This window comes from Danio aesculapii, chromosome 7 (genome assembly GCF_903798145.1).
Source record: "Danio aesculapii chromosome 7, fDanAes4.1, whole genome shotgun sequence".
NCBI classification, from domain to species: Eukaryota; Metazoa; Chordata; class Actinopteri; order Cypriniformes; family Danionidae; genus Danio; species Danio aesculapii.
In genome coordinates this window covers 17,659,637-17,677,253 of record NC_079441.1, presented here as the reverse complement: position 1 = coordinate 17,677,253, position 17,617 = coordinate 17,659,637, and the positions used below count along the sequence as shown (strand labels likewise).

The 17,617-nt window shown below is 34.7% G+C and overlaps 2 protein-coding genes across 2 annotated transcripts; one reads left to right on the top strand and one right to left on the bottom strand.

Moving 5' to 3' along the window:
- Positions 1–3,709: 3,709 nt before the first annotated feature.
- LOC130232680 (E3 ubiquitin-protein ligase CCNB1IP1) lies at positions 3,710–7,001 on the top strand. The gene is made up of 4 exons (XM_056462654.1): positions 3,710–4,006; positions 5,007–5,153; positions 6,057–6,213; positions 6,830–7,001. Exons 1-4 carry the CDS (start codon positions 3,710–3,712, stop codon positions 6,982–6,984), a joined length of 756 nt encoding a protein of 251 aa, XP_056318629.1. The 3' UTR covers positions 6,985–7,001.
- Positions 7,002–7,204: 203 nt separating this feature from the next.
- Positions 7,205–17,158, bottom strand: ttc5 (tetratricopeptide repeat domain 5). The gene is made up of 10 exons (XM_056462756.1): positions 17,076–17,158; positions 14,894–15,026; positions 14,498–14,709; positions 13,060–13,213; positions 12,210–12,301; positions 12,065–12,121; positions 11,773–11,919; positions 8,781–8,995; positions 8,520–8,664; positions 7,205–7,568 (listed from the first exon to the last, which is right to left on the bottom strand). Exons 1-10 carry the CDS (start codon positions 17,148–17,150, stop codon positions 7,449–7,451), a joined length of 1,350 nt encoding a protein of 449 aa, XP_056318731.1. The 5' UTR covers positions 17,151–17,158; the 3' UTR covers positions 7,205–7,448.
- Between the last annotated feature and the right edge of the window lie 459 nt (positions 17,159–17,617).

Sequence of the window (17,617 nt, the reverse complement as noted above, 5' to 3'; positions counted from 1 at the left end):
CATAAGTGTTGCCATATGGAATGGTTTTCTTTCATTTCTGGCCGAATTGTGTAGGTAAAATGTTATTGTTTGGGTGGGCACACTAGGTAGATTTGTAGCCTAATGATTGGAGCTTTTTCTAAAAATTCAATTTAATTCAATTCACCTTTATTTGTATAGTGCTTTTACAATGTAGATTGTGTCAAAGCAGCTTCCCATAAAAGGTCATAGTAAATTGAAACAGTGTAGTTCAATTTTCAGTGTTTAAGTTCAGTTCAGTTTAGTTCAGTTCAGTGTGGTTTAATAATCACTACTGAGTCCAAACACTGAGGAGCAAATCCACCGATGCGCAGCTCTACAGATCCCAAACCATGCAAGCTAGTGGCGACAGCGCGATGAAAAAACTTCACCAATTGGCGAAAGTGAAGAATTAAAAAACCTTGAAAGAAACCAGGCTCAGTTGGGCACAACCATTTCTCCACTGGCCAAACGTCTTGTGCAGAGCTGCAGTCTAGGCGCCGCAGGCTGGAAAATGCTGAGTATGCATGTGCATTGATTAATTGTGAAACTACAATTAAGAAACTCCCTTCAGGTAGAACACTTATTGACAAATAAATCAACAATTAAAGAGACAATTACATGGATTGACCTGCTTTTCTCAGCTGATGGACCTAAAGTGTAGAAAAAGCCTACTGTATATCTGTGCATTTCGGACTAAGGGCATATACTTTCCATATAAATTCTTTTTGAACAACAACTGGGCTATTTTTATGATCATTCAGAGTAATCATTTTTTATTTTACAAATAAAATTACAAATGTTTTTTACCTTCTATTAATTCTATTAACACTTATTTAATGAAAAATAAGATTTAAATAACACAAATATGTAAACAAACAGACAAATAAATGTTATAAACACACACACACACACACACACACACACACACACACACACACACACACACACACAATGCTGAGCTAAAGTCTTTTTGGCCACTAGTATTTTCACCAAAAAAGGTTTAAAGTCGGTTATTTCTATATTTTTCTGTAGCATGACAGTTTCAAATATCAATTTATATTTCCAAACATTATTTTTGTCATTAATTAAAATTATACAGTGAGATTATTGATTGCACAAGGAGTCTGACAACAGTCAGTGCTCCACACAGAGATTGGATCTGTCTGGAATGACATGAAGAAACAGGACAACCAAGAACTGAGACAAACTAAATCCAGAAGAACTTTGGCAACATCTACCTACCTGCAAAGCTACCAGACAAATCATGGGCAAGTGTACAAAGTTTTTAATTGCAAAGTGTGGTCATACTAAATGTTGATTTGATTTAGTCAATATAAGTTAATTAATAAACAGCATGTTTATCAATTAACTTCTTCTTCATTTTACAGCATGTTTACACAAGTGCCTAAAACTTTGAACAGTACTGTAGCTTTGCAGGTAGGTTTTTTGAAGCATCTTAGAGATGTTGCCAAAGTTCTTCTGGATTGAGTTTGTCTCACTTTGTTCTGGTTCTTCATGTCATTTCAGATGATCAGATCTCCTTGTGGACAATAACATCAGACAATAACACAGAGTTACAATTAATGACAAAAATAATGTTTGGAAATGTAAGTTGATATTTCAAAGTGACATGCTACAGAAAAAAATACACTGTTGAGTTGACTCAACCACAACCCAAGAATTGCACTTGACTCGATTTAAGTTGAGTAAACTAAAAAATGTGCTCCGGTTTCCCCCACAAGTCCAAAGACATGCGCTATAGGTGAATTGGGTATGCTAAAATTGAGAACAGTATATGTGTGTGAATGAGTTAGTATGGGTGTTTCCCAGTAATGGGTTGCAGCTGGAAGTGCATCCGCTGCATAAAACATATGCTGGATAAGTTGGCGGTTCATTCCACTGTGGCAACCCCAGAATAATAAAGGGACTAGGCTGAAAAGAAAATGAATGAATGAATGAATATATAAATGTTTACAGTTACTTCGCAACTTTGCATTTATGCTGTTTTTGTAGATATTTGTCATTTATTTGACACATTTACTACACAAACATGCAAACATGCCATATTTTGACAAATGGAAAATCATATTTTTATTTTAAAAATCACTGAAATTCTGATCTAAATTTAATATAAAATATTTCTGGCTCATATTTAGGGATAGAATGCTGCCATCTGCAGGTAAAAGAAAAAACATTTAAAGGTATTGTTAAAAAAAGAAAGTGCAATTTCCACATATATCCAGCAGGGGTCCATAGAGACTCATTAATTTTCACATATCTTTTCTTGATGCTGTAGAAAACTTTTCCTCACAAATTTATGTTATGTATACATTTGTAGATTATTATGTATAAATTTGCATAATTGTAACAAGTCACCAATAAGACACGACTGTAATCACATATTATTTGTTTTAGAAGATTAAATGTAATTGATTTGTTTTTTAAGAAGTAAAGAAATGTAAATAAAATAGAAAATAAATCCAATACCAAACAAAAGAGCGAAGTTCAGTGTGAAAAAACCCCAGACATCTGCACGTGTTTGTGTGTCAGAGTGAACATGTTTGTTCCATATTGATTTTGATTCATTTATATATGAAGTTTGTAGATTTGCAGTCATGTGTGTGTGTGTGTGTGCGTGCATGAGATATAGAAAGTTCGTTCCAAATTGCATTTGTGCTCTACATCCTGGGATTTAGAAATGTAAAACATTTCAGATTTAAACAGGGTTTACTACTTATTAGGACAAATTAATCTAAAAAAGTTTTTTTTCTCACTTTACTCATTCATTTTTAATGTGGGGTCAACCTGACCGAGATAAGCCTGATGGTGATTTTTTACACCATCTTTAAAACAACCAAATCAAGTCATTTTTTTGTTTTTGTTTTTTTAAACTAGAATATTTAGGAATAGTCACAGAATGCCATGCCCCTAAAATATTTGACCCTGTGGACCTATTAAGGGTTAACTAAAACTTAAAATTTCCAAATAATAATTCATGCCAATTGATATTTTTATTATAAATAACCATCAAAAGGGTCTATACACAAAATATGATATAGATACATTTTACATTTTATCTTGAACAAAGATTCTCACATTTGTGGGTCTGTAGTATTTGAGATTGAAACCCCCCTGCTACATTGTATACAATATAATGCAACACTGAACACTCCGTTCAACTCCATTATCAAGAAAAGTAAATACCATAGGGAGGTAAATACACATATTTTGGTCTGTTGCACTTACTTGAGCAGTTAACGTGAGTTCTTCGTCCTTTCTTTACATAAACATACAATTTTTTTACCAAACCGTCTTAGAGTTTGTCAAGAGTCAAAAAAAAAAAAAAAAAAAAAATTTAAATGGCGCTTTTCAGATTCATGTCAGTCAGCAGCCAATCAGATGAGGCCACCTGATTAAAGCCCGCGAAACGCTCTACCTGACACTCCCTGACTGACCGACCGTAATGAACACAACAGCAAAATCACGGTAAAATATCACCACATTATCAAGTTACATAACTGTAAAGAGCGATGTACATTTTATAACTGCTAAAATAACTTAATATCAGCTTTAGTATTTGAACAGGAAACAAGAAATAGCTTGGAAACACGTCTTTGCTAAATGATTTTCGCCATTTTCTCACCAGCTTAAACCTTATATAACTGCACTGCTGTTAATACTTGTTCTGTTTCCTTCCTCAAGAACCAGCATGTCTGCATCTAAGTTCACCTTGCTGTGTAATTCGCACAAATGCCGGGTGAAGCTGAGCGGTGTCGCCTGGGTCACGGCCTGCTCTCATGTTTTCTGTGACCAGCACGGCTCGGAGGAGTTCAGCCGCACCCCCGCCGTCTGTCCCGCCTGCTCCTCCATGCTCTCCGGCAAACTGGACGTTCTGCGAACCGAGCTGGCCCCATCCGAGCAATACAAAGCTATGGTTTTGGTCGGACTACAACCTGAAACTGTTTTGGAAATCAGTCATAAAGCAATAGACTTTTGGATCTACCAGGTTTGATGATTGTGTGGTTTCATGTGACCGTGGACCACAAAACCATATATTGTTTATGGTTTAAATAGTTGTATACCTTATATTACACGGCTCCATTTTTCTTTTATGCCTAAAATAATTATGATATTAATTAAACATCATGTTCCATGAACATATTTTTGCTTAGTAATATGCATTGCAAATAACCTAATTTGGACAACTTTAAAGATTGTTCAAAATATTATTCCCAATATTTAGATTTTTTTGAACCCTCAGATCTCAGATATTCAAATAGTTTTATCTCCTCCAAATAGTGTCATATCCTAACAAAGATGTATGATGAATACAGTTGAAGTCAGAATTATTAGCCCCTCTGAATTATCAGCACCCCTGTATATTCTTTTTACTTAAAGGAAAGATTTTTTCAACACATTTCTAAACAAAATAGTTTTAATAACTATTTCTAATAGTTATTCTAATAATTGATTTTTTTTTGTCTTTGCCATGATGACAATACAAAACATTTTACTAGATATTTTTCATGATACTACTATTCAGCTTAAAGTGACATTTAAATGCTTAATTAGGTTAATTAGGCTAGTTAGGGTAATTAGGTAAGCCATTGTATAACTGGTTTGTTCTGTAAACAATAAAAAAAAATGCTTATATTGACCTTAAAATGTTCTAAATTAAAAACAGCTCTTATTCTAGCCAAAAAAAAAGACTTTCTCCAGAAGAAAAAAATATTATACGAAATACAGTGAAAAATTCCTTGCTCTGTTAAACATGATTTGGGAAATAATTGAAAAAGAAAAATGTTTTGACTTCAACTCTATATATATTATTCAAAAATATATCAGTGGAAAGTTTATTTATTCAGCGTTCAGGTGAACCATATATCTTAATTTCCAAAAATGTTAAAAAAAAATTTAGTCCAGGGCCACACATTCTGAAACAAAGTGGATGCTGGGTATAATGCACCATCCTTTTCCTTTTCATCTAATTCTGTGGTTATTTCCAGATTAACCAGGAGAGGCTGCTGATGGAGTACAATTTATCTAGGGCTGGTGGACAAGTTCTTCAGATGGAGAAGTTTATGATCCAGCAAAACCAAAGCAGAGAGCATGAGTTAAATGCATTAAAAGGGGAGATTTCATCACTGAAAAAGGTCTCAAACACTAACATGCTATCAAAGCAATCTCCACAAGCGTTGTTTATATACAATACCAGTCAAAGAACTACCTTTCATGGTACCTTTTTAAAGCTGTGGTCTTTTAGTTACTGTATTTACTAACATTTGTTCAGTATTTATTTTTGTTAACATTGGTTAAAGTTGTTCATTGATAGCTCATGCTTTTTCATGTTAACTCATAGTGCATTAACTAATGTTAACAAGCACAACTTTAGATTTAATAGTGCTTTAGTAAATGTTGAACTATGATTATTAAATGCTGTACCAGATTGTTTATACTCGTTTCATGTTAGTAAATATATGCATTAACTAATTTACAATTATTTTAAAGTGTTAAAAAACCCTCCCACTATTTGAATAATTAATAGAAATGCTATCAGAGGTATGAAATGGAAAAAAGTAACCATATAAAAGCATATTTCTGTCATAAAGATAAAAACGTGCAGCTCATTTATTTTGTTAAATGGATGGACTAAATTTATCAAAAGATTCAGCAAACACTTTTTGATTGATTTCAAATAAGTTTTTTTTTTCTAACTCTTTCTTCAATACAATATCCAGAAAAAGATATATCTTCATTGCCAAAAATGAAATATGCAGCACACCATTTTCTAGATGTAATAATAATAGTATGTTACCTCAGAATTTGTAATGTAATTGCTATTGAAATCGCAATGCTGTTATTACAGAAATAAAATACATATCTTTTTTATTAATAAATACATTTATTTTAAAGAGGAATATTTCCAAAAATTACTTGAAGCATTGAAAAAAGTTTTCGATCCTGAGAATAAATTAAATGTGTTCATAATTAAGGATTATGGTATTCATTTCACAGATCTCTTAACAGATCTCATTTCCATTTCTTACTTTCTTCAGATGCTGGAAGAATATAAGCGGAAGTATAGTGAGGTTTTGGAGCGACTGAATGAGCGAAACAAGCAGTATCAGAAACTGCAGGGACTTCTGGACTCACTGCGGATGCACACGATGGGGACAGTAGAGAAAGACACCATGCCCCACACTTTCACTACAGGTCAGATAAAAATAATGTGCATAAAAATATTTCTATTGCACTCATATGAGGTCAAAATGTCTTTGTCTTACTGAAAGTTACAGCAAGTTGTTTAGTTCTGACTGGGGAATGTATAGTTCTCAACATATATGAGTACACCCCTCACAAATCTCTCATTTAAATGAATATTTTCTATAGAGAGTTTAACAATATTGTATTTGTGCATATACATTAGATTAGTCAGTACTGAAGCCAAATCTGCAGCTAATCTAACAAAATAATTTAATGATCAAAATTAGCACACCCAAATGTATATTTTAGGGAAAAGTATTGCATAGAAAAATTAAAAAGGAGCAAAATTCAAGAGAAACAAACAAAAAAAAAGTATGAAATTGTGTTGAAATTTTGTAGTTTGTTATTTTTTTTTTCCAATATTTTGCATTCATTTTAAATGCATTATCTATTTCTAAACATGTTCAGTGACTAAAATATTATTTTAATGAATGCACCAAAATATATGACCTACATTCACTGAGAAATGGATAAAAATATTCATTTTCAAAATGGGGTGTACTCAATTATGTTGAGCACTGTACATGCAATAGTACGTACACGTCTTCACGTTTCCTGTCATCAGGACTGGTCAAACAACGCTCTCCTCTGAGCAGTCCTTCATTCATTGGACCAGAAGCTGACAGGTTCTTCTCATTGGGACCAGAAAGCGCTAAAACCTTCTTCCAGTTCAGCACACCCACCCAAGACAAAACCCACTCTTTTATCAAGAAAAACTGAGGTTGATTTGATTTTCATAAACTGGATCAGTCTTTTTTTTTCTTTCAGTAGTCACTACCAAGTTTTAGTTAATTTTTAATCTTATTTCAAATGTTTTTTATTATTAAGCTGTTACAAAGAGAAGTTGTTACGCCATTTATATTCCCAAATGTAAAATGTACTGTAAAAGTGGAAAATAACTTCTAATTAAAATATACATGAAAACTGATCACAGTAACACTTGCAGTAAGAGCACCTTTTATTAATATTTTTACAACCCATTTTGACCGCAGAACACTCATCAACAATGATGCCCATCAACAAACAAGAGGAAAATTAAAAAGGGAAAGGTTTTTGAAAAACAGAATATGTACAAAAATGTTCCTGTCCTCACAAAGAGGAACAGAACAAAAATATATACAAAAGAAAAAAAACACTACCCTCGCTGCTCCGACTGTTCTCTCTGTAGTCCTCTCTGTGGGCTTTTATTCACTCTGTGGTTTGTAAGTAACAAAGGCTGCACTTTGGCTTTTCATCACCTGTCGTTTCCCATTTACTATGAGGAGCAAAGGAGAGTCCACACGTATACTTCGGAAGTCATATGACTGTATAGAGAGAACAGAAAAAACAAGTTAAGACATCAGTATTTATTACTGCAATATTATTAACACACAAATTAGGCATGTTTACTACTATTTCTTTATGTAAAACATGTTAAAATTTTTAATGCAATGAAATAAATGATTATAAAATCAATATTTCTGAAGCTTTTTTGTAATATATATTCTATGCTTTTCGTATGTAATGTAATGATGACATTAAACTTTCTAGAAGGTAATTTCTCAGCCAAATGTGATATGCAATTAATTAGGGTTGAACAATACAGTATATTGTTTCAGCATCAATTTTGCAATGTGCGCATCCACAATAGGGATATTGCAAAGATATGCAGTGTTGAGTCTGAGTTATAGTTGAACAGAATTGATTTTAATAACTGTATTTATATGATTTATGAAAAAAAAAAAGAAAAAAGAATTCTTTACAGCTTCGATGTTGTAATGTAATTACAAAACATTCAGTTAAATAGATGTAAGCATCCATTTGGTTGTTAAAGCATAAAAAGAAACAAAAGACATGCGTTAAACGCGCGTGCCATGATTAGCACCAGGTTAGCATAGAAATTCCATTGAAAATACTGGGGTAAAATAAATGACCATGTTTTAAAGACATGGCGCAGTTTAATGCAGTGCTTCTTGTTTGGTCTGATACGCACTTTATATCGTATCTCAGCCAGGCAGTGAAGATCACTGTTTTTTAAAGTAATCAGATCTTAAATGCAGTAATTTTGTGTGGGATGACAATTCACCGGAAGCCCTGGGGCTGGCTGACTGAATTTAACTCCGTGTGCATATACCCCATTGTCATAATATTTCTAAATATTACCTTTTTTGCTTTCAGAAACTTGTAAATAATAATAATAAATAATTTTAATAATAAATCTACTGAACGTATAGATATTAACCATTAAACTATATAGACAATTGTTAGACACAAACCTTATCTTTATGCGTTACGCTGTGCCGTTTGACCTGTGGTTCAGGAATGACTACAGTATCCCCTATTAAAACACCCCAGCTGTCTGCGGTATTATACACCATGACTACACAACAGGTCTCCTCACTGTCCACCATGCCAAATGTGCTGCGAGACAAATAAAAAACCAGTAAGAATTAGATACAACAGCAAGTGTTTACTGATGCATGCATATGACGAATTGCAGCTGTTAAATGTACTGAGGTAAAGGCATTTAAACTCACAAGGCCATACGACCCTCAGAGGCCAGGCTGAAGACCACTTTCCCTAGCGCTGCCACCCCAGAGTTGTGGCCATGAGTGAGGCTGGATAAACTGCGGGGTTCGAGGCTTCCCACATGTCCTGAAGGAGAGCGGAACTGAGGGGAGGAACAGGGCCCCAAAGCGGAGGCACAGAGCGACGACAGCATATTACGAAGACGCCGTGCTTTTACTTTCCCCTGAGAGAGAGAAAGAGAGAAATCAGGCGTTATATTATTTTCTAACTGTATTCAAATGGCATCTATTGGAAAGAAGCAAAAATGGCAACAAATAAACTTCGATGAGCTTTTAAAGTCATCATCTGAGTCAAGTACCTAATTTAAAATTACTCCATACAGTGTGACTCAAAACACTACAACTCCTCTAAGTCATTACAGTAGTAAGGCCCAATCCCAATCCTACCCCTTAAACCTTCCCCTTACCTCTCGTTTTGTGCATTCCCGTGAAGGGGTAGGGGTCCCAATTCTCTTTACCTTGAATGCATAGGGCTATGGGTAAGGGGTGAACAGCCTTCGAACAAAGACTTTTTAGGACCACACTCGAAACCATGGGGTAAGAAAATTTCCCAGAATACACCAGCCACAACGGCTGGAAAATTACACCAGTAAAGAAGGAGATCCACAAATGAGTATTTTTTAGTCATTATTATGAATTTTTACAACAAATAAACTTATGTTTTAATATATTCATAACCGCATACGTGTTTTACCGTCATGCTTTAAAAAAAAAAACACTAAATTTCGCTATCTATAATCCCTAATAATAACTCCTGTATAGCAGTCCCACAACATTCTGACACTCGATGACACTGGAATACCCTGTCAGAAAAGTCTAGTGTCTGGGAATGAGCTTTTTACAGTGTCTGCTTTAATCTTAATGTTGTTTTTGGTGTGTTCACATAGATGAATATGGCCACTGTGAAAATACGCAGTATAGTTGCAATCTTATTGCCACATTATATTGTTATGATAACATAATATATGCCTTCAGTGAAAACCAAAAAATAACACAAATGGAATAACTACAGCAGTCGCGGTCGTCTGATCTCATATAAAGCATGAGATCGCTATGACATCTGATGACCCTTGGTTTTAAGAGCCAAGGGGAAGGGGTAGGGGTACAAAAATAGAATTGGGATTGGGCCCAAATGTGTTTAAATGAGTAAATCAATGTTTTCTTTCAGTAAGGTCAATAAAAACATCATAGTACTGCATCTCTAAACCTTGATATTTAATCAATCATTTACTGTAATGAAATGTATTTTTGTCATTTTTATGACTTTATCTCTTTCATGCTCTTTTTCTCAGAAATAGGTTATGCGAATTTAGCTGGCACTTCACAGAGAGGGTCATATATAGACACAAAATGGTCTATATGCACAACTAGTGTTTTTCAGCAAATATTTTTCTATTTTCAATTTCATAAGTTTCCTTTTACAGCATCAATGTTGTAATGTAATTACAATATAATCAGTTAAATAGACGTAAGCATTCATTTAGCTGTTCAAGTGTAAAACAAGATGAAAGACTGCGTAACAGCTAGCCCCGTCAGGATTAGCAGGGTAAAGCAGAAACTCCAATGAAAATATTGGAGGGGGAAATGGAATTTAATGCAGTTCTTGTCTGGTCTGAGACCCACTTTAAATTGTATATCTATCAGGTAGTGAAGATCACTGCTTTTTAAAGAAATCTGACCTTAAATGTGGCAATTTTATAATGGAAAGGCAGTTCACCAGAAGCCTTGGGGATGGCTGGCTGGCTGGCTGAAATGAAAAGTCTATGTGCATATACCCCATTACAAAAAAAAAAAAGAGTCAGTCCAAACCCTGTTTTTTATGTATCTGATGTAAATTATGTTGCTTTTGGCATTTTCCTCTTGACTTCGTAACGCAACTTTGTTTCTATCAAGATTTTAAAAATATTCCTTTTAACATTTTATGTGATTTATGAAAGTGGCATAAAAACTATGCAAATCCAATTAAAGTGGTGACACTAAATCAGGTTGACCAGGCAAGAATGTAGCTTGAAATGTATTTGTAAAAAGTTTTATTTTATGGGATTTTTTTATTTGCTGGTCACACTTGTTAAAAATGATCCAATTCCAATAGGATGTGCACAAAATTCAGATTTGGATTTAAAGAGTCTGCATGTGGCTTTTGACTTTAAATGCCCAAAGTGAGGGTATATTGTGAATTTAATAAACTTTTTAAAACCAGTTAGTCTGAAGGTGAAGCATCCAAGTTATATTTAATAATAAACGTAAACCGTGCAACACATTCAATAATGTGATTTAAGCACTAAATAAAAGTGTTGGTTTACTCACCCCCCCAAAAAAACAAGTTTTTTGGGGGGCACATAAAGGGGCTCTTGGACATTTGCATGGTTACAGTTGGACCACTGAAGTCACAATGTTTTTGGTTCCTTGGACTTCAAACTTCAAACATCAGGACTGGTGCTGTCAGTGGAGGATGAGAGAGCTCTCAGATTGAAAATATTTTAACTTGTGTTTTGAAGATGAATGAAGATCCCAGAGAGTTGAAATAACATGAGGGTGGGTTATTAGAACAGAATTTTCATATTTGGGTGCACTAAACCTTTAAACAAAACTTCTGTACATTACACAGCATCTGGCTACCACCTCACATTTTTCACTTTGCTTAAAATTTTTGATGTTATGTGTTGACAGCAAGTATTTGTACATGGGCATCAGTAATCCAAATCACACATGGTACATTGACAAACACAAACTGCAGATAGCATGTACGATGAAGAACATGAAACTAGCATCAAATGGTGACGTAATGACGGTAATTAAACTATACTATAACATTTAAATTGGGAACATTCAAAAAGCAACTCATGTAAACACTTTAATGGTTTTATTGTCTTATTCAGATTAAGCAAATAATTAGATTACTGATGTCCACGTAAACCTAGTCACTGTCAATTTCTCTCACCTTGTTCTCTAATAAGTTTGTAACTTGGTCCAAGTAATTGAGCAGCTGTTTCTCCCTCTCCTGAGCATTTTCCCAGGCAGGATCTAGAGCAGCAGCTCGACTGTATCCAGCTAGAGCTGAGCTGAACATCTCCTCATACTGGAACAACTGCCGACACAAAGGAGATAGTCATTTCTTAGGCTTGTTTTATTTACACCGTGCACATGCATTAGCACGCTGTTTAGCTAGGAGGAATAAGTGTGCTGGTGTGGATCTGAGTTTAAAAAAAGCATGTTAGAAAGTGAATCATTACCGTAGCTCTGTTAAAGTGCAGGTCAGGATTCGTTGAGGATGCCTTGTCGATTTTCTCCTGCAAGTATACACACAGAAAATATGAAATGTTTGGATGAGATAACCCACTTGCCTCATTAATGTGTTTTAATTGTTTAAATACTCACAGCCTGTGCGTATGCACTGAGAGCCTGCTGAGAGAGCTGTGGGTTTTGTCCACTGGTGAAAAACATGGAGATATACGCATTCCCTAAAATATCTGTTGAGTCAAAGCAAAATTTATGAACAACTTCTCTCTCTATTTTCCTCATTACACCAACATTACAATATTTCTCTAATTTCTCTATTTCTAAAAGTACAAAAAAAATTTTTTTTATATCTATATATATACATATATATATATACATATATATATATATATATATATATATATATATATATATATATATATATATATATATATATATATATACATATATATATATATATATATACATATATATATATATATATATATACATATATATATATATATATATATATACATATACATATATATATATATATATATACATATATATATATATATATATCTATATATAGATATATCTATCTATATATAGATATATATATATATATATATAGAGAGAGAGAGAGAGAGAGAGAGAGAGAGAGAGAGAGAGAGAGATAGATAGATAGATAGATAGATAGATAGATAGATAGAGAGAGAGAGAGAGAGAGATAGATAGATAGATAGATAGATAGATAGATAGATAGAGAGAGAGATAGATATCTTATTTAATAAGAGGTTTTGGCTCGCACACCTTTTTACCAGCAAACAGCTTTAGATTAAAGTCAACTTTAAAATAATCAGATCCTCAATACTACTAATTTACTTATTTTAAAAAGTGCTGAAATGATGCACAGTGACTTTTGTGCAAACTCCTATAAATTGATGTAATCAATAACGAAAGGAAAGCACTATATTTGACTGCGGAACCAGTGTAAGTCACTCACACCATGAAGTGCCATCAGTGACGTCGAGCTGCACTGCCTGTCTGGCGAGATCCACACTCTCCAAAATGCGTTTGCTCTGCTCCTGAGCGTCCCCTTCTGGAGGCAGCTGCCGGAGGACCATTGACAGACTTCTCAGAGACACTTTATTCTTACTCTGGATGAAGAAAAAGACACCAAAGGTTCATTTGTGAGCTTCATGAATGGCACCATATCAACAGAAACAGCATCACATTTGCTATCAGTTTAATATTTTTTATTTTTGTATTTGTATGTAAAAAAGTTTTTTTTTTTTTGGATTCATTATTCTTGCATTTAGGGCGCTTTTATTCTGGAAATATAGTTCAAAATGTGTATTTCACATTGAGAATGTGAATGCAGACATTATTCACAAGCTCTCTGACACCACACTGTTTCATACTATTTGGTATGTTTGGCTTTCCAAAGTAAACAATGTTTGCAATGGTTCCTTGCAGACCATCCTAATCCCTGGTTTATATACACCTAATCCCCTGTTTATATAAGATATATACATTTAGACAAATTGCAATAATAACATATTTTGGATCCAAAATAAGAATTTCGTTGGAAGGTATCACGTTTGCATTCCTGTGAACATTCTGTTTTCTACCATTTGGCATGCACATATGTAGTATTAAAACAAATGCACTCAGATGTAAACATGTTCAGTGTTAAACCCCAAAGTCAAAGTCAACAAGACATCATACTTGCATATCATTAATTTCAACTATTTATTGCTGTATGTTTTTTCAAAGAAAAAAAAACTAGTAACTTAGCCTTAAAAAACACACATTTTTGCCATGCCACTAAGGCTGTGATAAGGAAAATACTGTTGTCAAAAAACAACATACACATTAGTTTCAGTCACTAATTATTTGGATTATTGTACTGAAGTGTTCATCTTTTGCCGCAGATGGCTCCATGGAGAAACCTTAACATCTAAAGAACCATAAAATCCAATTCTACTTCTACTTAAGAAAGAAATGGTTGTGTTAAGAACTGTTCTCTCAAAGGCTCTTTAAAGTCTGTGTATGATCAAAATTCCCTCAAAAAAAGGTGAACAGTTAATCTGTGCAAGTTTATCCACTAAACAAAATTTTTGCTTTGGTAATCTTCAATCAAAGGCTGATCATTTGCTTCCATGTTTGTAGTGGCGGTTCTTTTCTGTGGATGTCAGTTTGAAGGCTTTAGCCACAATATTCGCAACCCCTCTTATAAACAACTTCCAAAAAGAATTCACATCATGCATTTGTTCTTCACCTAATTCTAACAGCAACATCCTAGACTATCATCTGCACAGAATGCCCATACTATCTTTGAATAAATTTAGAATAAAGACTTGTGAAATCATCCATATTCAGATGTAACAAAATAGTGAATATAGTGAATGAGACCCACTGTTTTTAATCACTTGACTCACCTGCTGTAGTGCACCAGTGAAGCAGGTCTTTGCTGCCGTAAGGTCTCCTTTTTTCCAGTACTGCTCTCCCAGTGTGTTCCAGCCCTCAACTAAACCTGGTTCCAGTTTAACAGCCCGGGACAGACACTCCTCTGCTGCCTGACTGAATTCAGGAGCCACGTTTAAACATCGACCCCGAAGCAGCAGGAACTGAGCACAGTGTTTGTACAAGTCTGTTGAAAGATGGCAGATGAATGTATAATGTTACATTTGTACTTACCCTTTTTTCTTAATGACATGGACAGATGTTCACCACAAAACTAGCAAAGTAAGCTAACGAATTCATATGGTTAGTTTGAGTTAATTTGTACTTTAAGGATATCCAAGAAAAAATTGTGTAAATGAACTAATGCTCACCTGCTTTTTCTTCCAGCCTCTCAAGTGTCTTTGATATCTCCTGGGCAACATCGTTCTGTTTCCTACCAGCATCTTCGACGCTGTGAGTTTCAAAGTAACGGTCCCTAAAGGAGTACAGATCATCTACCAGCTCCTGGGAAAGAAAAAAGGTACTACCATTAAACAACTTCACATGTGACATCCCTCAAAGTGTTTTCATGCAGCAAAGGAATTGAACAGCTAAAAATATATTCCGCCACCATTTGAAAGACAAAAGAAGATGTTTGACAGATTTTTGGTCTACTAGAGCCCTGCACAGGCCTTAAATCTAGGCCCTAGCCCCAGCCAGAAATGCACAGGCTGCAGCCCTGCCCGTGTCCAACAGCTTATCAAAATTTTTGGCCCGAGTCCAACCCAAAGCCCATCTTTTTTTCACCAAACAGCTTATACTGTTACAGCCATTAAAATAGACCAGATTTGTATTTAAGAGAAAGTTGATGTTTTTTCTTCCGTTTTATCAGAATAATTTAGAGAAATATTTTTAAAAGTAAGTTTTATTTTTTTAAGTGACATTGATATACAAGCGGTGTGTGGTCTACAGTGAATTTACTCAATTACAAGTTGTGCATTTGGCATGACCAGTTGGCTCATCATTTAAAGTTGTCACTATCTGAAAAGCTGACCAGAGGTTTGCCTTTCCTCTAGCGCTTTTCACAGTTTTAAGTTCGTCATTGGCAATTTTTCTCTTTATGTTCTCCATTGTACGTGGCTGGAAATCTCTATGCGCAAAGGTATCACTGGCGCTTCCAGACCGCACACATTAGATCTCATTAAACTTTTATTTTGAAGTTTTTGGTAAAGCAGGCCCAAAGCCTGATATGCGTGCTAGCCATGATGTAAAAATTGACCCAAAGCCCAGGTCTATGGGCAAAAATTGTTGGGCCCCGACGGGCTCAGGCTCAAATGCAGGGCTCTAACACTCAAAATAAAATAATAGCAAATTATGAATAAAAAAATCTCACTGAGCATTCTTAGAAAAAAAAGAGATTCTTCCTAACGGTTACTCTACTTGCATCATAATATCAAATTATGTGTGGTTATAGAAAGTAAGAAGCTGTAATCCAAAAACTAATGTTGCATATTCTATGGAGGTAAAGTTGGTTTTATATTCACACATTCACTCGTTTTTGAGCAGTGACACGGCTTATATATTGTTTACCACCCTACTTTGAATATCCGGTATGTAATTGCATGCAGGTATGACTTCAAAACAACATAAGCACTATTTCATTCCTTTATTTTCCTTTGGCTTAGTCCCTTTATTCATCGCCACAGCAGAATGAACCGCCAACTTATCCAGCATATTTTTTACACAGCAGATGGCCTTCCAGCTGCAACCCAGTACTGGGAAACATCCATACACACTGATTCACACACAAACTATGACCAATTTTGTTTATCCAATTCACCTATACCACATGTCTTTGGACTGTGGGGGAAACCGGAGCACCCGGAGGAAACCCACGCCAACAGGGGGAGAACATGCAAACTCCATACAGATATGCCAACTGACCCAGCCGGGACTCAAATCAGCGACCTTCTTGCTGTGAGGTAACAGTGCTAACCACTAAGCCACCATGTCACCCAGCACTGTTTCACTATGAATAATGTTATAATTTGATAGTCAATCATTAGCTGATATTATGATTTCCCTATGTAGAATTGGCAAACAATACTTTTCTGAAATTATATTAATAAGGAGAAAGTCTGAATGTGTGAATATAAAACCAACTTTACCTCGATACATATTCTGAACTTTTCGTACACACTTTAAGGCTTCTAACACTGCTTAAAATTTGATATTAGTAAATAATGGTTGTAAAATAATACATTACAACAATGTACAGTTCTCACATAGAGAGATGATGGGTAAGACGAGCATTACAAGACATGATGGACAACACGTCTGGCTACACTACACAAAATTTAATAATTAAATAATAATAAAAATGTGCAGATACCGCTTGTCTTAAATTCATAACCTGCTGCATTTCTGTTGTTGCAGTGTAGGGTATCAGTTGTTATAGTGACAGCAGCCATATGAAAATTACACATCATCGACATCTTCATCATCTGAAAGCGGTGACGCATGCTTATTTGCGTACATGAAAGCCATGAGGAAAAATAAAGCGTCAGTCCAAACCTTTAACACCTGCAAATCATCTTTGTCTGTTGTTTTCTGCTCTCCATCATTGTCAACCTCGGCCATCTTCAGCATGTAAAGCATAACCCAAGGAAGAGTGATAAACAGAAATGTGTGCGCGAGCGCCTCCTACTGTCCAGGAGACAGTGTAGTGTAATAAACAAAAACATAATATCATAATAGACAGTCAGTTTATTATGATTTGGATAAAAATGTCTAACGCTAGTTCATTCATTTTCTGCATTAAGTTTTCTAACTTGAATCCTTGTAATTACAGGCGTTTAAATCTGGTGTAAAGAGACACCAATGGGTCTACATGGTTTATTCAAAATTTGTTCAATGTACTTTTTGGCTTTACTGTCTATCCTAATCAAGAGGAAATTTGTTTTTAATTGATTTAATTATGTTGTTAACTAAAGTTTACATTAATAAATGTAAGTTTACTAATAAGAAACCCAGTTATTGATGGCTGAAAAATGCTTATATTACCAGTGTCAGAGACTCTCAAAACTAAAAAGCCCTGCGCACTTTAAACATTTGTG